We start from the raw sequence: 23264 nt of genomic DNA, 5'->3' as shown, positions 1-23264 counted from the left end.
ACGGGCCTTGGCCCATCATTGCTTACCATTTAAGAGGTGCCTACTGCAGTTGGAAACTAATTTTTGGTTCCTGCGGATATAATATCCATGGATTTTCCAAAAATAAATGACTAGACTGGGCCCAAGTAAAAAATATGTCTTAATCACTGAAGCAGCTTTTTGTCTGACCATCATCTACTCACTTCTTTACTCTGACAGCTGCCTCCCCTCCTGTGGCATGAAAGGATACAGCACTAAAGGCGGAGACTGTCCTAAAGGATGGCTGGAGAGGCTACATGGAGGAAAAGAGAACCCTGGGATTGCAGGGCTGAACTGCCTATGCTGCCCTGAAGATTCCCTGCAGCAGGGTTATCCTTGCAAAGCAGGGTAAGAAAGGGAGTGGATCCTGAGCTCTGAGAGCTGCTCTCAGTCCTGTGGGATTTTTCCCTCAAAGAATTGCCCAAAGAGTCTGTTTTCTAGAAAAGTCTGAATGATGGCTGGATTACAGAGCTCTTGTAGCTCAGAGATGGACGGTGCTGGCTGTAATTCCTCTGCTTGCCTTCCTGACCCATTCTCCATCTTTCCCAGCCCTGCTCTGTGCCCAAGGAGACTGACCCCTTCTGATGAGAGGGCAAGAGGAGAGAGGGGTCAGGCTTTATTCTTTGCCCTCCCTCCTTAGTAGCTGCATCTCTATTGATAGCTGTGATGTTCCACACCTATGGCTCCCCTCAGGGAGCTCCAGCTCTCGCCAGGCTCCAAGACCACTTTTTCTTCTCCTTCAGCCCTAGGGGAATTAATGGCTTCCTGCTGGTGCCAGACTCTGGGTGCCTCAAAATCCTTCATTCATTTCCTTAACCCTGCCCACACCTCTGGAGGCAGTCCCTTTATTACAGTCTCCCCATTGTATTAAAAGTCTTACCTGTTGGGATAAATTCTGTTTCCTGTGGGGAACCTGGATGTTACACCAACTGACGCTCATTTTAATATCAAATTGTTAAAAGAGATCTAGATTTTGTAGAATATATTTCTTCACAACTTCAGTCAGAGTATTGCTTAGGAGTATGGGTGTTGGGGTCATGCAGATCTGTTATTAACTGTGTGATTCTAGGTATGCTTAGTCTTTCTCTCCAAGTGTCAGTTAAGTATCTCTATGTATGTCATCCAGAAAATGGAGCTAAAAACAGTATTTAATTCATTTAGCACATAAATTGTTGTTAGGATTAAATGAGATAATGTTTATAAAGTACTTAGCCTAGCACAGCACTTAAAAGACTGTCGATAAATTGGAGTGCTTCTTTCTTATTACTATTTAAGTATATTTCAATTTTCAAACTGTGATACTGCAATTTCTCTCTATTAATTGTTCAGTGTTTCTTACTTGTGAAACTAAAAGCCAAACACATTATAAAACATTATTATTAGTTTACCAATATGGATATTGAATGCTCAAGGGATTTGCACTGGTTTAAGATTAAGGACCAATAGCAGAGAAAGAAGGGAGTTCAAAAGCCTTGGCCTTGGTTACTTTTAGGAAGTAGCATTGTTCCTACCAACCCCCCAAAACGACTGCCCAGCTTTTCACGCTTTTCACTCCAGGCTATCACACACCCAGCCCTTCCTGGGTGATATGACACTTTCCCTTGTCCTTTAGTACAAAATAGAATTCCTCAGCTCATCTGCTCCACCTGAAATATACTAAATCAATTGGTATTGGTTTAATTGTGAATGACCAAAATCTCAAGACAATAGTAGCTTAAGCAACATGGAAGTTTATTCCTCCTTCACATAAAATCTGAGTGGGCAGGCCTGAGTTGGTAGGGTGCTCCATGGTGTCAAGGACTCAGGCTTGTTACTCTGCTATGCATGGCCCTTGTCCTTTTCTTTCAAGATGGAGCTCCAGCCATCACAGCCACTTTCCAAGCAGCAGGATGGAGAAAGGGGAGAAAGATAAAGGGCCTTGTGAAATAATAGAAAATATATATTGGTCTCTGCCTCCCAGGTCCAGGCACAGAGATCCTAAAACCCTTGTAATTTCCTAAGTGATAAGGGCATTAGGAGCATCTTTTGTTCTAATATTTGGCCTTTGACCCCAGTTCCTGACACAGAGCTCCTAAAGCCCTTGGAATTTTGGATGATAGGAATTTTGTTATTCTAATGAGGCAGCTCTTGGTGGGCTCTTGAATAGCTTCAGGATGGGGGCTGGTAACCAGAAAGACCAATCCATGATTAGAAGCTTGTAACTTCAATCCCACCCCTATCCTCTGGGAAGGTCTGGAAAGGGGCTGATGATTGAGTTAATAATTGATCATACAAAGCCTTTATAAAAATCCCCAAAGTATCGGGGGTTTGGAGAATTTCCAGGTTGGTAAACACATCCACATGTGGGGAGGGTGACAGACCCCAACTCCACAGAGACAGAAGCTCCTGTACTCAGGACCCGTCTGGACCTCTCCTCGTCATCTGGCTGTTCATCCGTATCCTCTACCACATCCTTAATTACATAATAAACTGGTAACTGTGTTTCCCTGAGTTCTTTGAGCCATTCACAAGGAGAGAGTCATGGGAACCCCAATTACAGCCAGTCAGTCAGAAGTATAGGTGAAAAGCTGAAACTTGTGATTGACATCTGAAGTGGGGGTGGGACCTGAGGCTATCTCCAGGTAGTGTCAGAGTGGAGTTAGATTGTAGGACACCCAGCCGGTGCCAGAGAGTTGCTCGATGTGTCAAACCCCACACACCTGGCAGCAGAAGTGAAGTGTAGTAGTAGTGTGAGAGGAAAGGAGGAACGTGGGAACTCACCTACACCAGTTCTCTCTTAAAACAAGCGTCCTAGAAGTTGCCATTGAACACTCCTGCCGTGAGCCTGTGGGCCACTAACCTCAGTTGGATGCCGCTCCTCTCCCCCACATCAGGGAGGCTGGGAAATGTCTTTATCCTGAGAAGTCAGGCATCCAGTGCAAACTTCTATAGCTATGGAAGAAATGAAGAGCAACCACTGAGGGCAACAAGCAACCTCTGTTAAAGACATCTTCCTCTCTACCGCTCTCCTTCCTCACCAATAGGAAAAGAAGGCAAGGAGATTTTTTTTAAAAAACCAGTGCCATCTTGACAGTAGAAGAGGGCATTTAATAGTGGTTTTCAGCTTCTCAGAAGAGGTACGGTGTGAAACTAAAAGAAAACCAGAGGGACTTCCCCGGTGGTCCAGTGGATAAGACTCCACGCTTCGACTGCAGGGGCCACGGGTTTGCTCCCTGGTCGAGGAACTAAGATCCTGCATGCTGCTGTGGCGAGGCCAGAAAAAACAACAAAAACGAAACAGAACTGTCTCATTCTGCCCCACCTTGAACTCTGCTCAGAGCCTGGTTTCCAAACATGAGCAATCAGTAGACTTTGTCTTAGACCGTTGCCACTGCCCAAACATACCAAGCAGTATTTGTGCTCTTTACCCAGAGCACAAATCTGGGTAAAGATAGCATTGACTGTAACTGGAATTACAGAATACATTTCATATCTGAGAGGTGGAGACAGCCTGCCACGCGGCATGCAGGACCTTAGCTCCCCAACCAGGGATGGCCCAGCCAATCATAGCACCTCATTCTCCTGGGCACAGTGATTGGTCCAGCTGAAGGGCTGAAGGGCATGTGCCCCAGTCTGGGCCAATTAGAGCCCTTTTCTGAGACTAGTTTGGGGCTGGAGGAGAAGGGGTCTTGCTTTTTGGAAGTATGTCAGTGGGGACTGCCGGCAGCCATATTTTTTTCCACTACATGAAGAACACCTGTCTGCAGTAGGAAAGAATGAAGACAATATAGACAAATGGGTAGAGGGCACAGGTGGCAACCTCCCTGCAGTTCCTCAGTCCAGTCAAACCCGAAGCTAGATCAATTTCTGGACTTCCCAGTTAGGTAATCCAATAAATCTCCTTTAATGCTTAAGCTAGTCTGAGTTGGATTTCTGTCACTTGTACAAGTCTGAACTAAAAAAAAAAGTAAAAGAAAAGTTAAACAACATGCTCTTTCTATTAGAAATACACTTAATAAACTTCTATGAGTCCACAGTAAATTCAACGAGACAAATGCTTAAGCAGGTTGGTATCTAAGAAATATTCGTTAGCATACTACGGACAAATCAAAGGTGTTTAGGAGAATGTTGAGGAAGTCAGTTTTGCTCATTTTTGCTGTCTTCCTTCTTACACTGGCAGTTTTTGCTTTTGAAATTGTAAGAAGAAAAACAATGAGTCAGTCAACAGAGAAGGGATAGAGAGGTAGTAAAAGGAGGTATGGGAACAGAGTGATGGAGAAGGGAATAGTGAGAGATGGCACGGAGTATCAGAGCTTCCAGCCTGGGAGTCAGGGGACCTGGGTCACAGCCCTGGCTCTGCCACTACTGCTCCATCTGCTTGGGTGAACCACTTTGACTAGTTGTAATTTCTACACCTGAGAAATAAGGAGGCCTGGAATAGAGGTGATTAAGGTCCATCTTGGCTCTAATAGTCGATCCTTCTAGTATATCCTTATTTCTAGCAGGAAAATGAAGGACACAAGGGAGTAGGATGCATCACTGTTGGAGTCACTGCTGTCAAGAGCATGACCTCAGGTTTCCCAAGAGGTCTAGCTCAGAAGGCAGCTGTTCCAATACCCCCAAACCAGCCTCAGATCATCCCAGGAAACTGAGGCTCTGGCTTTTCCCTGGAAGGGTCAAAACTTGGTCAACAATTATTGGGCTGGGGGTAGAGGTATATCCAAGACAGAGCTCCTTGTTTATAATTCATTAAAGAATTCATCAGACGCCCTGGGCAGACAGGGCAGAACCCACCTAATTGCCTTCTTCTCTCCCCACCCTCTTCCTGCCCACTGAGGAATCCTGATCCATATTAGATCCTATCCAGAGGAGCACACTGGAACTCATCCAACATAGCAAGTGCAGCCTGCCCAGCAGAGACCTGAGCAAACCAGTTTCACACAGGAAAATTCAATTGCCTGCTATTGTCACAGCCAGGGAGGCAGGGGAGGAGCACTCCTACCCATCACAGCAATTTTTTTTTTTTTTTTTTTTTTTTTTGCGGTACACGGGCCTCTCACTGTTGTGGCCTCTCCCGTTGCGGAGCACAGGCTCTGGACGCGCAGGCTCAGCGGCCATGGCTCACGGGCCCAGCCGCTCCGCGGCATGTGGGATCTTCCCGGACTGGGGCACGAACCCATGTCCCCTGCATCGGCAGGCGGACTCTCAACCACTGCGCCACCAGGGAAGCCCCCCATCACAGCAATTTAAGTAGGAGGAGAGATGAGAATGGGAAGAAGTGATGAATAAACACGGGGAAAGAAAGCTCTACAGAAGTGTGCTCCTGCTCAAAAGTTGGGGTTGAAGGGTAGTGTCTGAGAAGAAAGGAGTTTTCTTCTAGCTCTTTTAAACCATTTTCCCCATTTCAGCCAAAATAGCCAGCAAGAAGTTTCTCAGTTCTTACAGTGCTGACGAGTAAGACTTAGCTTAGCACAGAGCAGGTGCTTAATAAATCTGTATTGAATGAATAAGTAAGTGAATGGACGGAAAAATCTGTTGGTCACCATACTGACTCTCTTTGACGAACCACAAAAATGGAATATGCTCCACGGAAGAGACGGCATGACGAGGATGGGGCTCCTTGCAGGCTTAGCTGAGGCTAATGGTCCCCTCTCCAGACTATCCAGGCAGAGTCTGATGGGTCTGATGGGTCACATCACACAGAGGGTTATTTCCTTCAGTCAAGGAGCAATTACTGGGCCCTTCTTTTGGGTTCAGGACCATATAGACGTTAGTCCCTGACTTCTGAGACCTTGCAGTCTAACTGAAGAGATAGTCTTAGCCCACAGAACAATGATATGAATCATATAAATCACTAAATAAGCGGTCTTAAGTAATGTAGGGAGAACTATAATTGCAATTAGAGTCCAAAGAAAAGAGAGATGAGTGGGGCTCGAACAGTCTAGAAAGATCCATTAAAGTGGGATTTGACCTTGACGCAGAGAACAGACAAATGTGCATTCACTTGGGGAAAACTTGGGTTAATTTTCTGGACTCTGATTCCACCTGAGTCACAATGCTATTTTCCAGATGCATAGTCAAGTCCCCTTCCAACTTCCCTTCCACAGTCTGCATGGCAGGCGAGGTTTTCATCACCATTAGAGCAGAGGGGGGCTTCACAAAGAGCAGTGTAATCTGAGTGCTGATGAGGCCAACAGGTTTGATTCTGAAGATTGTTATTGCTGCCAGGCTATAACCTAGACATATAAATGTACTGCTTCAAATGTTCCATCAGGAGAATCGGCTGGGGAGCACTAATCCTAAGTGAAACCATCTTGATTACAAAGGAAGGAATGACAACACCATATTGCTTAACTGCTGAACCTTACAATGAAACACAAAGTGGCATTAACGTTCTCTGCCTGTAAGGCTGCAGTTTAAGCAGTTAATCTTATTTTAGCTGAATGGCATGTTCATTACAGCAAATAAGTAGGTAATGTGTGGGATTACTGAAAGGAAAGATAAATTAAACCAGTTATGGTTATAATGTTGATTTTATTTTAACTGTCTGATTTAACTTGGTATTTTTCAAGAGTCAGATCTAATATACACTCATTTAGCAGAGATTAAGCAGATGGGACTCTTGCCCAGAAAAGGTATTATATGCAACTTAAGATGCTACTTTTAAGGGCAGCAATCCAGGACACTCGATACTGGCTCTAGCCTGGAATCTTCAGTGCTTAAACTGGAGGGGTCCTGAATGGTAAGATAGCACTTCTCTCTTTCCATTAAATAGTTATGTTTTCACCATTTATGCTTTTCAAGGGCAGCTGAAGGACTTTTCTTCAAGGTCTCAAACATCCTTCTGTGTGGACCTGCTACAAAACAGTGTGTAGCTCAGGAATGTATTTTATCTTGTTTACATGTGCTTTCTTCACACAAGTGTTACCCTGACTCCAAAAACCCTTCATTGAACTACAGGTACAAGAGGAAAAAGAGATATAGTCCCTGAACTGGAAAGGATTACAATCTAGTCAGGAGAGGAGGGATAATAATCTCAAACATAAGGAACCTAGGAGACAATGTGAGAGGGTGTCTAATCAAGTGCCGAATTGCATAGTGCAATTGAGCAGAGTATGGAGTACTAGATACTGGGCGCTGCACTGGAGGCTCTTCATATACCTAATCTCATTTAATTTGCACAATAATCTTGTAAGGCCAGTATTATTACCTCCTATTTGTCCAAGGAAGGGGAAGTAAATTGCCTGTCCAAGGAAGGGAAAAAGCAGGAGTTTAAACCCAGGTCTAATTCTAAAGGCCTCGTTTTTTCCTTTATGACAAGCTGCTTTCTTAAATATGAAGAGTCAAGAGCAGAAGAAAATCATAAAAGATGTCATGAAAGGAGTGGAATTGGATCTGAGTCAGAATACACCTTCAATCCAACTTAAAAACAAAAAAATTCTTTACCAGTACCCACTTGACAATCAATTTTACTTCCAGAAACAGCCTAAAGAAATAACCTTCTTTCCACATAATACAACGACCTTAAAACATTTTAACTCCAAGAATCCTCTTTTGATTTTTATGCCATTGTTATGTGTTTTCATTATATATATGTTAATCCCACAGGGCATTATTGTTGTATAGTCAATAATTATTCAGATTTATTTATCTATTTTATCCTTCTTGTGCCTTTGGGTTTCCACCTAAGTTCATTTTATTTCTGCCTGAAGAACGATCTTTAGTATTCCCTTTAATGCAGGCCTTGCTTGTGATAATTCTCTCAGACTTTATGCCCAGATATGCCTTATTCCCCTTTCAATTTGAAGAACACATTTTTGCTGGGCATAGAATCCTAGATTGTCAGTTACTTTCTTTCAGCACTTTGAAAATACTCCGTTTACCTTCCCGCTTTCATTATTTCTCTTGAGAAACTAACAATAAGTTTAATTATTGCTCTCATGAAGGTAATGTCTTTTTTCTCTAGCTGTATGTATGTATGATTCTCTCCTTGGTTTTCATTTACTATGAATGTGACTAGGTTTTTGGGTTTGTTTTAAATCCTTTTTGGGCTTCTTAACTTGTGACAATGTTTTTCACCAGTTTGGGAATATTCTCAGCTATTATCTTTTCAAAAATTGTTTCTGTTCCATTTTTCTCTCTCCTTTGCTTCAGGGACTCTAAATACACTTATATTAAATCTTCTCACGATATCCCCTATATCTCTTACACACCCCACCCCCCATTTGTATTTACAAACTTTTTTCTCTGCAGGTTTCCTTCTGGAGATATTCTTCTAATTTATTCTTAATCATTTCTTCAACCATGTCTTATTGGTTATAAAACCCTTCCACTGAGTTCATTTCAGCTACTATATTTTTGGTTTGGGATTTAGTTCCTATTTATGTTTTCCATCATTATCAACCTTGCTTTTTTTGTTTCATCTCTTTACCCATTAAACGAATTGCACAGCAATTTGCTGTCAAGAAAAAACTTGACAACAGAGAAGCAATCAATGAGCTCCAGTCCCACTTAGGATATAGAAAAACAAGAAGTTCTGCTCCAACAAACTATGTTTATTTGGGCAGAGTACAGAAGGAAGAGTAGCAGCCAAAACAGTAAGAGGAAAAACCCGAAATTTTAACAAATGCTTAAAGACAAAGTATGGGCCAGTGTGACAGCTTAGAATCTCCAGGAGGCACAGATACAAGAAGAGTCTGCCCTCACTTGCCAGCTCTTTTCTATAGGCCTCCACTGGGTGTTCATAAGAAAAATGGGGGATAGATCAGGAAAACTGAAAGAGCCACCCTTTGGTGACACAGGCATGCAGATAACAACCATCTGGCGCTGGGGTAAAGGCATGAAACCCATGTTCTTTTATACAAAGAAAGAGCCATTTGCCACTAGTGGAGTGGTACAAAACCTTCCTGTTCCCTGGTTCCAGGAAAAGGCTGTGGTAGAGAAGTTGAAGGAAAAAGCATCAGATGCTAGAGGGGGGTAGGAAACCCACCTGTGACCAGGATCCTGCCCTAATGCAAAGCATTAGGTGTGCTGCCAGTGAGAGAGGGACAGGAAACTTACTCTCATTTAAGAACCGTCCCCCCCCCCATTACAATGCAGAGTCTGACTGCCATGGGGAGAATGAGGTGCACCTATAAAGCTCAAGAGCCCGGGGCCTGCATGAGACTGAGGCTAGCGGGGAAAACACTGCCTGCCCCAAACACAAAACTTGCTCAAAGAAACAAGCAACAGATCCCTAGAGCTAAGGGAGGGGCAGGACTTGTAGAGATTCCACTTGTAGTATAGTTGTGCAGTCTGCTGAAAGCAAGAGGGTGAAGCAGGGTCACTGAGAAAAACTCCCTGGCATTCTAGGCCACTCACTAAACACAAAGTAGCAGCAGTTCACCACTGGATGAATTTTAAAGCTGTGGTATATTGAAGGTTACAATATCAACAATAAAACCCAAGCCCAGATCAACTACTACTGAGAGTTACTTGGTACCCCCACACTAATGGCCCAAGAGAAGGAGAGGTGTGCCCACTGTACGTATAAATACTATTTACCTCAGTTTCTACTGTTCTTTTACATGCAATGTCTGACATTCAATCAAAAATTATAAGGGCTTCCCTGGTGGCACAGTGGTTGAGAGTCTGCCTGCCGATGCAGGGGACACGGGTTCGTGCCCCAGTCCGGGAGGATCCCACATGCCGTGGAGTGGCTGGGCCCGAGAGCCATGGCCATTGAGCCTGCGCGTCCGGAGCCTGTGCTCCACAGCGGGAGAGGCCACAGCGGTGAGAGGCCCGTGTACTGCAAAAAAAAAAAAAAATTATAAGACATTAAAAAGCAAGAGAAAAAAATGACAATGATCCACTGTCAAGAGATAAAGTAGTTAACAGAAGTAAATCCAGAGATGACCTAGATATTGACACTATCCAACAGGAATTTAAAATAACTGTGATTAAAATGCTAAGGGATCTAGTGGAATGAGTGGACAACATACAAAAACAGAGAATTTCAGCAGAGAGATAGAAACTATAAAAAAGAGTTAAATGGAAACCCTGGGAATAAAAATACAGTATCAAGAGATGAAGAATCATTTTGACAGGCTTATTAGTAGACTGGACACAGCACAAGAAAGAATCAGTGAACCTAAAGTAGGTCAATAGAAATGATGCACATTGAAACATAAAAGTAAAAGAGAGTGAATAAAACAGAAGAGTGCATCCAACAGAGCTGTGGGACAATATCAAATGGTCGAACATAAATCTAATTGGAGTCCCAGAAGGAGAAGAGAGAGAGAGTACAGGACAGAAGAATATTTGATGGTATAATGGATGAGAATTTCCCAAAATTAATGATATACAACCAAAAATTCCAAGAGGCTCAGAGAATCCCAAGCAGAATAAATACAAAGATAAACATACCAAGACACATCATAGTAAAACTGTTGAAAATTGAAAGTTAAGAGGAAATCTTGAAGGCAGTCAGAAAATAAAAATGTTACATAGAGAAGAACAAATATAAGAATCACAGCAGACCTGTCATCAGAAAATTTGCAAGCCAGAAGGCAATAGTGATTTCTTTAAGGTACAGTTGACCCTTGAACAACATGTCTTTGAAATGTGCAGGTCTACTCATACACAGATTCTTTTTCAACATATATACAAAAATATATGTGTAGAACATCATATGCAAGACTTGTATTGAAGTGGATAGCCTATCCCTACATAGGCACAGGGTGAGTGATATTTAACATAACATTAATGATATTAGTTTTCTTACTGTTTTATAACTTTGCTTTCAAAGAATTACGTAACTGTACAGTATGCCTCTCTCTTTCATAATTGGAGAAACTGTGTATTAGCCTATCATCACAGGGAAGTGTTTTTTAAAAATATATAATTATTTTTTCCAATACTGTATCATGAATATGACTGCAATAAGGCATGCCATAAAAATTTTATGCATGCCATAAAAATTTTATAACAATTCATTCATTAGTGAGCAGGCTAGGCTACCATGAAGCAATTGTATTGATTATCCTAGGCTACCATAAAGCAATCATATAGCTGCTTCTTCATAATCAATGCATGAATTGTTATACCTGTAAATAAACTGAATTTCTTTTTCAGGTTATCTCTTCATTTCTGATGTCTAGTGTTAGTAATACGTATAACATCTACAGTATTTTGCATCATATAAGACAATACTGATGTAGGTACTGACAGACAATTCATCTTGTAAACAGATGACATAAACTTATAGTATCGATAAATACAGTACAGTACTGTAAACATATTTTTCTTCCTTATGATTTTCTTAATAACATTTTTTCTGTAGCTTACTTTATTGTAAGAATACAGCATATGGACTTCCCTGGTGGCGCAGTGGTTAAGAATCCACCTGCCAATGCAGGGGACACGGGTTCGAGCCCTGGTCCAGGAAGATCCCACATGCCGCAGAGCAACTAAGCCCATGCGCCACAGCTACTGAGCCTGCACTCTAGAGCCCACGTGCCACAACAACTGAAGCCCACGCACCTAGAGCCCATGCTTTGAAACAAAGAGAAGCCACCGCAATGAGAAGCCCGCGCACCTCAACGAAGAGTAGCCTCCACTCGCCACGACTAGAGAAAGCCTGCGTGCAGCAACAAAGACCCAATGCAGCCAATAAAAAAATAAATAATAAAAATAAAATATAGCACTTTAATTTCCTTAAGCTACTTTGTTTATTTCAAAGTGCCAAAAAACTAAAGGTGTTCTGGTGCACACACATATGCTGTGAATCTAAGAATTCAGAACTATGCAAAGAACTTTTCAATACGACTTTACAAGTGAAATATTTACACACTTTACTGGTAGTGCTTAATGCTTATTTTTGAAATCTATTGCTGATGCTCCTCTAAAGAGCAATGACTCAACCAGAAAAATATTAAAGGCTGCCTTTTCTTTTGTAAAGTGCTTATTAGCAACCATATCCAAAAGCAATGGTTTTCAGAAATACATGATATTAAAAGGTGCTCAAAGAGTCACCTCTTACAGAATCAAATATGCCATTTTGTAACTTTGTACATGTAAACTGATTTTATCTGCATTAATGAAAGATTGCTTTCAATGGCCCTCAACCATATGCTTCAAATCAAGACAGTGCTATTAGCATCAGCAGCATGAACAGTAACAGCAGAATAAAACCCAGCACATTTTAAATGGATCACAGCAGACTAGAAAAACTGTAACAGCTTTTGGATATGTTGCATATCCAAGGATGAGGCTTCTCTTTCACTCTGCATATATGGTAAACATTTTAAAAAATAATAAAAACACTTTCTTGTCTCTCTGTAAGAGCATTTTACAGTGTATAAAAGGATTCAGATTCTTGTACCAATTAAGCAAACTGTTTTTCTATATAAAGTAGGCTTTATATTAAAGAAAGAAAGAAGGAAAGAAAGAGAAAAGAAAGCCTATTTCCACCAAGACAGCTAGAAGGAATTAACAAGTGAAACACCTAATGCTAAAAACCTGAGGGAAAAAAATGTGAACAATTCTGAAATGAAGCTTTTTTGAAAGGTTGACATAAACATTCCAAAAAGGAATTTGTTTTCGAGTGTGAAGTATCTGACTTCATTTCAATCATATATCACTTTTATCTGATTTAAATAATTTAGGAAAAAAATAAGCATCATCTTAACTGAACTACTTTCTGTATCAGATTCTCTTTCTGACTCATGCCCCCCAGTACGAACCATTCAATACTCTTATAGTGAGCATCCCCTCAGGTCCCTGTCTATTTTCTGAATCTTAAAAGCTTTTTTACTCCTCCTTTTTTTTCCCCTCCAAAACTCCCCATATATCCCAAGAGAAAATTCCTATTAAAAAATCATAATTTAAATACATTGTGACAATGTTACATTTGATTTAAAGAGGTAATAAATTATAAATTGCCAAATAATATAATTCACAATGCAAATCCCTGGTATAAAAAGAATCCATCTTGCCCTGAATATAATAAAGCAGTCCAGTGATTTCAAATTACTTATGAAATAAAGGCAAAAATAAGGTGTAAAACACTATTTATAAAAGTTAAGTAAGAAACCAGTTACCATAAATCTTTTTACAAAGATAAATGTAATGGGCCTTTCCATTTCTAAAAATTTTGGGGGAGGTTTATAACTAGTGGTTTCAAAAATGACTTTAAGGAAACCAGAGATTGAATTACATATTATTTGTAATATATGACATATTAAATATATGTGACAATAATACTGCAATGGTAAGAAACTTAAATTAATCTTTGGACTTGCTACTTCTCGGCAAGTAAATTTTTTTCAAAGTCTTTGCTATAACTGATTAATTTTTAAATGTTAGTTCTCAAAAACTTTGCTACTAGAGATACTATGTTAACTAAGGAGATACTGGAAGTCTCAAATAGTAACAATATGCCTACAAAATAAAACAAGATTGTTCTTGCATCTTTTGTTAGTATAACAAATACACTTTAAGATAGACAACATTGCTATGCCTGTAAATTAAAAATACCCAAACCTTTAAAAAGGGGGTGGAACAGGAAAGAAAAATTGAAAATTCTTATTTAAAAATAAATCTGAAGTCCTTGCATTTCTTAAGAACTTGACTTGTCAAATCACGGTTTATCTTCTTTTGGACCAAGCTGTGTCTTCCACCATTCATCCATGGGATATGATGTCAATTCTCCATTCTGTAGGTTTCAGTGTGAATTTTCTTGAATGTTTGCAAAGCTGGTACTGGACTTGAGACGTTTGGCTAAATAAATCAAAAGTATTATATTTTAACTTAAATTTAATTCTCTAAACATAATTATTCATTATTTTATGTAAACTATAGTATTCATCTATTAATTCCATGTTTGAATCTGAATAGATTCAATCTTATAAGAATTAAACCTAAATCTATTTTTTTCTACCAACCTCAAAAGATATAACTTTGCTAGAAGCTGCACATGATTTTGTTAGAAGCAGTGCCAAATAAAACAGATGTAATTTATATCATCCTGAACAATACAGTCTTAAATATGTAATAAAAATGAAAGTACTCTACTTTAAAAATGGAAGTGCTGTAAAGTATAATAATAAAATTATATATTTGAAAGTCTAATCTAGAAATCCAAATCTAAATTTCTCTTAAAAGAATTCAGTAAAAGAACTCTGTAATGTTTAAAAAAACAAACATTCAAATGGTTTACAAAGAAAAGTGAGTTGGATATTACACACATGTGCACAAACATATATGGCAGCTAATAAAATATGTACAATCAGTTTTGATCATGATGCTAAAGGGACTGAGTCATTAGAGTTAATAAAGAAAATCATGGCTATTTGGCTTGGTAATATGTTTTGTTCTTTAGTTAAACATGAATGTTTCTCATGTTCCAGAAATTAAAAACAACCATGCCATAGTGAAAGTATCTTACATTGGATAACTAGGAATCTCTCTACTTCAGAGGTTCTCAACACTAGAATAGAGGTTATGATTTAGAAGGTCTGCAATGGGATTCAGACATTTAATTTTTGTTTTTGTGTTTCGAAAGCTCTGCAGACAATTCTGACATGTGGCCAAGGATGAGAACCACTGTTCTAGTTTCTATCAGGGTCTCCCCTGACAACTGTAAGTAGAAGATGACAACATGGCTTCCTGGACCAGTGCATTGTTTCAGCCTAAACTTAAAAAGCAACTTAAACTAAAAAACAGCCTAAACTGAAAGTCTACTCTTAAGCCTTCAGTGGATCTGGGAAGCAAACTAAATCAAAAGGGTTTTTTGTTTTAAATGTTGTTTAAAACTATTAAAAGTAATCTAGTTTCTAATGACCAAATTCATTAAACTAACCAGGTAGCAATACAACTTCCTTGCTTCCTTATTCTCTATCTGATAAATCCCTACCTACATCCTCCAAAATTCTACTGCAGGGATCTTCTAATGGTGAATTCCAACACCCCAAATGCAGAGTTTGTCTTCTATGCCTCTGTGGTCCAACCACACTGTATGCACTTCTACTACATTTGTTATAATGATTGGATTATGGTCGGTATGTTCTTTGAGGGCATCTATTGTGCTTTGTTCCTTTTTAAATCCCTAATTCCTACCATAGGACTTGATGAATGGTAGCATAAAGAAAATGGTAGCATAAAGAAAAGTAAATTAAAATTTCCATGAGGTATCAGCACAAGAACTATTTGCTTACACTAGCACTTCCTTAAGTTCATCATTTAATTTGTAAACAATGCTTCTATGAAACATTAATAGGTATTATGCAAAGGTCCTATTGTCAAGTTTGGGGGATGTAATCTCAGAGGCCTTAATTTATATTCAGGTACATTACAAAGCTCCTGAAAAGGAATTTCACAGGACTAGTATTTTAAGGAACTCACTCTAGGAGTTGCTAACATTAAGTACAATGTTCTTTTATTCAACAAATATTTTTGAGTATCTACTATGGGCCAGGTACTTTCTAGATGCTGGTGATATAGTGGTGAGCAACATAAACAAAATCCTTTTTCTGATGGAACTTACAGTTGAGTCAGGGTAGACAAACAAATGAGGTAGAAAATAAGTGGAAAAGTTAATTGGAATAGACTAAATAGTGATTAAATGCTATTAAAGAAAGATGATACAGAAGAATTTTAAACAGGGTGTATTCTTAGGTTAGGGGGGTCATAAAAGTTCTCTTTGTGTCAGTAACCTTTGACCTAAGACCTGGATGACAAGGAGCCAGTCAAGGAAAGCAGGGAGGGAAAAATACAAGAACCTCGGAAAGAGGGCAGTGTGAATGAGCTTGGCGTTTGAGAGGAGCAGAAAGAAGGCCGGACTGCCTACATACAGCATCATGAGAAAGGAGAGGGGTAGACACAGGAGTTTAGGAAGGCAGATGGGGACCAGGTCACATGCAGCTTGGAGAGCAGACCTTGGAATAAGTCTGTATTTTATTCTAGGTGCGACGGGTACACGGGAAGGGTTTCAAATGGGAGAGGAGCACGTGGTAAAATTTGTTTAAAAATTTGTTTAAAAATTTACTCTAGCCACTATACGGACAATGGATTGTAGTGGGTCAAGAAGTAGAAGTAGGGATACCAGTTAAGGGACCTCTGCCTTAGTGCTGGTAAGAGACGGTGATGGCCTGGGCTAAGGTATTACCAGTGGGGATAGAGAAAAGATAATTTAAGATATATTTTTGGAAATAGAGCTGGCAGTACTTGCTGATGAATTGAAAAGGGGTAGGGGAGGGAATAAGGGAATGGGGAAAGAAAAGAAAAGAAAAAGTTAAGAAATTGAAAGATATTAAAAGAAATTAAACGACAAAAGGATTTGTGGCTTATACAAGCAGATGGATGGTAATGACTTTTATTGTGAAAACAAACAAACAAAAACACTGATCAGAAGTACTATATATCTTCTGTAGAGTTAAATAGATTTGCAAAGCAAATAAGATGCTAAACTTTAAAAGTACACCAAGCCCTGAAAAATAAAGTTTCTCAACAGTGAGGTCCCTGCAATATTTTGTTATTACCCTAAAGAAGCACTTTTAGGCCCGAGTTATTACATATTTACAGAATGCTGGCAATCTTCAAAATACTTTACTAAATACACCCATGATAAAGACTCTCTCCTCTAGTAGCTAGCCTTTTGAGGTGACAAGACATTACAAATTCAATGTAAACTGATCTACAAGCAATCTGTTTTTTTTTTAAGTTAGATATATTAGACGTGAAGTTAGATAAATCATGAAAAAAATGCCAGAAAGAAATTTACAAGGGAAAGAATTTTTATATCATAGGTTCCTAAACTAGGAATAATATTTAAGAGAAAAAAAGCCTGACTTTTTTTTTCTCCTGAAAACATTCTTTTTTAAAAAAACTAAAATTACTAAGGGATAAGCCCATACTTTCATTCTGATAATAAACAAGAAACCTATGAGATTTGGAGGTCACTTTTCTTTGGCTAGTTGGGACCTTCTAGTTAGTGTTTTTTTCTGCTCTGCCCTATTTGATGGGGAGAAAGGAAAGGAATGAACACATACTGAGCACATGCTATATGTCAAGTAACTTTCTTGCAACTACAATTCCAATTTGTTCATAAACAAATTGTCTGTGTGTAAGCTACAGTTTCTCCCTGCCTGCTACTTGTTTGGTGGTTCTGTCATGGGTGGTTCTGCCAATGGGCCTAAGAGCTCTCTACTATTTATCTCCCTATTATGGCCATTTCAGGTCAGCAAAGCCTTTGTTGCTATTCCTTTGTTGTTGTCAACCTTATTCCAGGGAACCTAGCTTTCTCAATTAAAGCTTCTGAAAGATACTGTATGTTAAAGTTTGATTATAAAGTCACTTAACTTACACATCTCTTCTGGTAGTGAGCACAGTTGTAAAATTTGAAGAAGAGAGCTGTTTTAGGCTCATATACTTTGAGTTCTCAGAGTATATATTATTTCTAAAACAGGCTTAGATTTTTTTAAATACAGGTTTTTAATCTAAGTAAATAAACAACCATAAAAAGAAACTTACGTAGAATGAGTTTGCGTTTCTTTTGCTCTGAGTGAAGAAAACTACTAAGGTAGAAGACAACAGGTAGAAAGAGAATGAACACAGAAACAGCAATTACAGGCACTGTGTCACTGCAAGGGACTGAACAGTTGAAAGTTCGACTCCAAAGTTTTCGAGTAATATTCATCTGAAACAATAACAAATAATGTTACTCTATTTTATATTTAATTTGTCTTCAATTTCATAAAATTATTTTGTCAGTAACAAGAACCCCAAATTTAGACTAAATATACATCCCTAAAAAATCTATTAATAGTTGAGGACAATTTCTTCTGTCAGGGAAATAAGCTGGTTCACGATTAGTCATTGTATAAATTTATATCCATACAGAAATTTCATATTGTAAATTCATAATACTGTCCAAAGAATGTCAGCTTTTCACAGACTTCAAACACAGAACTTGTATCAATAGAAGTATACTGTGCTTCATTCATTAAAAAAGATTTAAAAGGGTAACTATGTGAGGTTATGAATGTCAATAATTAGACTGTGGGAATCCTTTTGCAATATGTATGTATATCAAATCATCACACTGTACACTTTAAATATATTATAATTTTATTTGTCAAGTACACCTCAATAAAACTGGGGGGAGGGGAAGTCTCACAAAACAAACAAACAAAATATTTTCTTTCATATGTTACCTACATAATCTCACTGAGCTTGTTGTAATATTTTTAGAATGGAGATAAAAATATCAGCTTTATAGGGCTTCTTTTCAAGAGATGATATCTATGAAATGCTTAATAGCTTATCTAAGATATTAGGAAAGATTCATACTCACAGCAAATAATTTTTTAAGTATATAATATCTAATGAGTCATGGAAACTTTATTAGACAATACTAATATCTTATTTAGCCCCTAGATACACTTAGGGGCTGCAGTACCTCACTTTCATTGAGCTCATGATTTCTGTCAAACAGGCTAAACGATGTAAGGAAACTATCAAATTCAGCTTTTTTTTTTTTTTTTTTTTGCGGTATGCGGGCCTCTCACTGTTGTGGCCTCTCCCGTTGCAGAGCACAGGCTCTGGACGCACAGGCTCAGCTGCCATGGCTCACGGTCCCAGCCGCTCCGCAGCATGTGGGATCTTCCCGGACCGGGGCACGAACCCCTGTCCCGTGCATTGGCAGGCGGACTCTCAACCACTGCGCCACCAGGGAAGCCCCAAATTTAGCTTTTAAAACTGTTCTTGCCTAGATTTTGTTTAATTGAGATATGGTTTACAAATGGTGCACTGTACGTCTGTCGTAATTTTTGCTTATTGCAAGATGGATGTTCTAAAATAGGTTGGTCATGTTGATTTCCTGTGTAATCCAACTTGTGTCATAGAACCAATATTCATTTTTCTTCTTTATTTTAAAAAAAAGAAAGAGACTATTATTCTTTAAAAAGATGTTATTATTTATTGGGAACCTACTAGAAGCCAGGTACTACTCTAAACATTAGTAACAGAGCAGTAACAAACAAAAATCCCCATGGTGTATCCATTTTAAGTGCTTTTTACCATTCTGAATATTACAGATCCACTATGTTCACTCTGAGCTGCTATAATTCACACTCATCATTCTCAAACATTAAGTTTACCAATTTTGACCACAAGTTCTCTGCTTTTTGACAATAAATTTTCAGTTTCCTCTAATGCCTCAATAGTCAGGCATCATATTCCCATAAAAAGGCATGATTGCCATCTAGTGGTGCCCCATGTAAAGGCAGGCTATTCAACGGAGGAAAAAAGAGTTTTTGTTGACTATTCATTCAATCAATACATGTTACTAAGGGCCCACTATTTGCTAGGCGCTGTTCTAGATACTGAACAGTGAACAGAAAAGGACAATGATGTCCTTGTCTTCATATGGCTTATATTTTAGTAAGGGGAGAAAGACTACAAATAAGTAAACAAAACTTTTCAGATGGTAATAGATATAAAGAAATAAAGCAACAGGATAGGAAGTAACTGAGGAATGGCTTCAGAAACATATTGTAGCAAAACCTAGAGACTTCTTGAATTAGCAACAAGTGCACAAGAAACTGAAATGAAAACATTTAACAATATACCCACACCTCTGAAAATGACACACATTATCAAACTTAAAAAAACAAAATGTATAAATGGAGTATAATCTATAAAAATATTAAATCACTATGTTGTATACCTGAAACTAATATGATATTGTAAATCAACTATACTCTAATAAAAAGAAGTCAAATATACCAAATTATCAACTTACTTATGAAGTATCTGATTAATTTCCATTTTAGTTTGACACATCAGGATATTCTAAAACTTTACTACTTAGCAACTAGTTATTTCTGGTTGAAGACACCATATGCAAATTCCAATAATAATACTGAAGGCACATTCAACAACACTGCAAAACACGTGTTGTATCAGGAGCAAAGTACTTACTGCATCTTCCACATCAATGCATAAGTGCGTTCCAGATTCAGCCTTATTTTCAAGTTCATTCATTTTTTGCATTTCACTGTACAGACTACTCAGAGTTTTGTATGCGTCATGACAGTTTTTGCATACTTCTGAATAATTTCTTAACTGAAGAAGACTGTGTGCGCTCCCCTAAAAGTTAAAGGCACATAAAATACACACAATAAACATTACATTTTTTAAACTTATTTGCCCTCCTGGAGGAAATAATAGAGTATGTTAAAGTGCTGAGCTGTGGTGTGGGCCAGGTTGCTAAACCACTCTGAGCCTCGGTTTTATCTATAAAATAGGGATACCCTTACCTGTATTACAGGTCCCAAGGAATAGAGACTGGTATGTAGCACACAGCAAAATATGTGGTACTTTCTAGTCGCCCCTGAATTTTGAAAACCACTGCACTAGCCACTGTTAACTGAGGGCAACACTAGCTCATATACCAAATTATTGATACCTAAATACCAAAAATTTACTAAGTTATCTTGTCATTTATACATCTGCCCTTATCTATCCTATACTCACCAAATAAATAAAGTATACCCTTGCCTGTGCTGACTTGAACCCTGAAGTCTGCCTTATTGAGACAGAGAAGACTTTATAATGAGTTAGGAAAAGGCACCCAAACTACATCCCTCCCCCAGCCCTCTTACCCCAATGCTTTTAATCCAGGCCTTTCAAGTCAACAAAAAGGGACTAATACCAATGAATTGTGTAACCTAAAATATAACCTCAGGTACTGGATATAAGACATTATGTTAGTGAATCTCAATCTTTTCCACTTCTGGGACTGACGCTTGTATTTCAAGAACAAGTTTGCTAAACAGTCAATTCACACTTTTGTTTTCTATTCCCTTTATTTTTTACCTTATAGCCTGGAGAAATAATATTAACTGACTATCAGAATGAAAGAGAAAAGGAAAAATTAAAGGAATTAAGCTGATGTAGCCTCTACAACATTACCCTTACTATCTACTTGACAGAGAAACTCAAGACTCTCTTTAGTTCTGCCACAAGAAATAGCCCATTGCCTGTTTTTCACAGAACAATTGTACGTTCAGCTAAATGTGTTCGATCAAAAATGGAGCACAGTACCTTGAGGGGGGAGTATAATTTAGTCATTTATATTAAAACTTAAAATGTACATATCATTTGACATTGCAATTTCACTTCTAGGAATCTACCAGACAGATAAAGATACAAATACCTGCAAAAGACTGTCCATATTTGTGATAGTAAAATACTGAACCAAACAAAATTCTCCATTGATACAGGGACTGACTGAATAAATGGTGGCATAGTCAAACAACAAAAAGCCCTGCAACGTTTAAAGCAAATGAGAAAGTAGGATTCTGGGAAAATGATGACATCAGCACGTGCCATTCCTGATTTCTTGCCTGAAGAGACTCAAGAACAGAAGAGTAAACCCAGGCCCTTGATAGCACTGTTAATTATAGAGGCATGACATGCACATTTCATCATAGGAAGGTTGTATGACAGCTGTCATACCACTCCCAGAGAAACTAGCCGGAACCACAGTCTCTTGTGACCCTCTATCCCCTGCAACCACCTACTGTCCTCTGGAGATGCGAGGGGCTGGAATAATAGCCCCACCCTACCTGCGGGACCACCCACAAAAAGCAGTCTCCACAGTCACCCAGACAGTCCAGGTTCCCAGAGAAGCCACCTGCAAACGCATACTACATAAGGTGGAGCTGGTCTGGAACCTAAACCCACATCTCTGCCTCATCACTGAGCCAGAAGGCACTGCCACAGCCAATACCATTAATTTCACTGCTACCACCTATCTCTTTAGCTGGTTCTCCTCCCTTTTCAAACACACACACACACACACACACATACAACCTATAAAACGTTGGCATTGCCCAGAACTCAGTCCTTGGGGCCTCTTCATCATCTCTATCTCCACTCACTCACATCCAAGTCTCCAGGCTTGATACCATCTGTACCTGATGACTCTCAAATCTACAGCTCCAGCTCATACCTCTCCCCTGATAATAAACAAACTAACTAATTAGCTAATTAATTTTTAAAAACCATTCAATTTAAGGAAATAGAAAAATGACAAAACCAAAAGAATATAGGAGGAATTAATAAATGCAAAAGCATAACTTAACACATTAAGAAAAATAAAACAGAGACTGATAAATAAAGCCAAAGGTGGGTTTTCAAAAAGGTCAATAAATATAAATGTATCTTCAACATCCTAAAGAAAATTCAAGGGAAAAAAGGACTCACAAGTATAGCATTTGGAAATAGAAAGGAAATGTAGCTATATATATGATAGAAATTTTAAGGAGTAACCAATTACTAAATGCAATGCATTATCCTGGAATGAATCCTGAAATAGAAAAGGACATTAGTAGAAAAACTGTTGAAATCAGAATGAAGTCTGGCATTTAGTTAATAGTTATATACCAATGTTCATTTCTTATTTTTGACTAATGTACCTTGGTAACATAAGGTGAACATTAGGGGAAACTAGGTCAGGGATATACAGGAATTCTCTGTATTAGCTTTGCAACTTTTCTGTAAGTCTAAAATTATTCCAAAAAAAAAAAAAACCATTTAAAAATAGGCAGTTAAAATCTGTAGTGGGGCCTTTTTGTCCGACATCTTAGGGAGGTGAGGTGATAGCAGTTGCTCTCCTCTTCTTCGCTATGCCGCCCAAGGATGACAAGAAGAAGAAAGATGCCGGAAAGTCGGCCAAGAAAGACAAAGACCCAGTGAACAAATCTGGGGGCAAGGCCAAAAAGAAGAAGTGGTCCAAAGGCAAAGTTCGGGACAAGCTCAATAACCTAGTCTTGTTTGACAAAGCAACGTATGACAAACTCTGTAAAGAAGTTCCCAACTATAAGCTTATAACTCCAGCTGTCGTCTCTGAGAGACTGAAGATTCGTGGCTCCCTGGCCAGGGCAGCCCTGCAGGAGCTGCTTAGTAAAGGACTTATTAAACTGGTTTCAAAGCACAGAGCTCAAGTAATTTACACCAGAAATACCAAGGGTGGAGATGCTCCAGCTGCTGGTGAAGATGCATTAACAGGTCCCATCAGCTGTATATTTTGAAAAATAAAGCTTTATTAAATCAAAAAAAAAATCTGTAGTGGGGGAAGAAAAGATATCGTTCATAAGGGCACCAAACACTATGTAATACCTTGAAATAGACTTAAGAAATGTATAAACCTATAGGAAATTTAAATAAATAAGTAAAACTGTGCTAGAGAACATTAAAAAATAAAGAATAATGGTGGTTACCAG

At 38.7% G+C, this 23264-nt stretch overlaps 1 protein-coding gene and 1 long non-coding RNA gene across 3 annotated transcripts in view; both read right to left on the bottom strand.

The window, feature by feature from the left end:
- Window positions 1-910: 910 nt before the first annotated feature.
- Window positions 911-9692, bottom strand: LOC113610845 (uncharacterized). The gene is made up of 2 exons (XR_003429248.1): window positions 9541-9692; window positions 911-2949 (listed from the first exon to the last, which is right to left on the bottom strand). It is a non-coding gene; the product is annotated as an uncharacterized LOC113610845 (long non-coding RNA).
- Window positions 9693-9751: 59 nt separating this feature from the next.
- OSTM1 (osteoclastogenesis associated transmembrane protein 1) overlaps window positions 9752-23264 on the bottom strand; it is a 41013-nt gene continuing 27500 nt past the window's right edge. Inside the window, exons 4-7 of one of the 2 annotated variants that reach the window (XR_003429245.1) lie at window positions 19957-20124; window positions 17506-17671; window positions 13519-13755; window positions 9752-9784 (exon numbers count right to left, since the gene is read on the bottom strand). Coding sequence is in view for 1 of the 2 variants with exons in the window: in XM_027089259.1 (XP_026945060.1) it covers window positions 13700-13755; window positions 17506-17671; window positions 19957-20124 (390 nt within the window). In the remaining variant the exon portion in view is untranslated. Of the gene's footprint in view, window positions 9785-11686; window positions 13756-17505; window positions 17672-19956; window positions 20125-23264 lie in introns of those variants that run through there. The other variant, XM_027089259.1, reaches the window with a different exon arrangement.

This window comes from Aethalodelphis obliquidens, unplaced genomic scaffold, assembly GCF_003676395.1.
Source record: "Aethalodelphis obliquidens isolate GAN/ISIS:26980383/991018 unplaced genomic scaffold, ASM367639v1 scaffold3, whole genome shotgun sequence".
Taxonomy (NCBI): domain Eukaryota; kingdom Metazoa; phylum Chordata; class Mammalia; order Artiodactyla; family Delphinidae; genus Aethalodelphis; species Aethalodelphis obliquidens.
The sequence above is the reverse complement of the archived record's forward strand: the minus strand, read 5'-3'. Positions and strand labels throughout refer to the sequence as shown.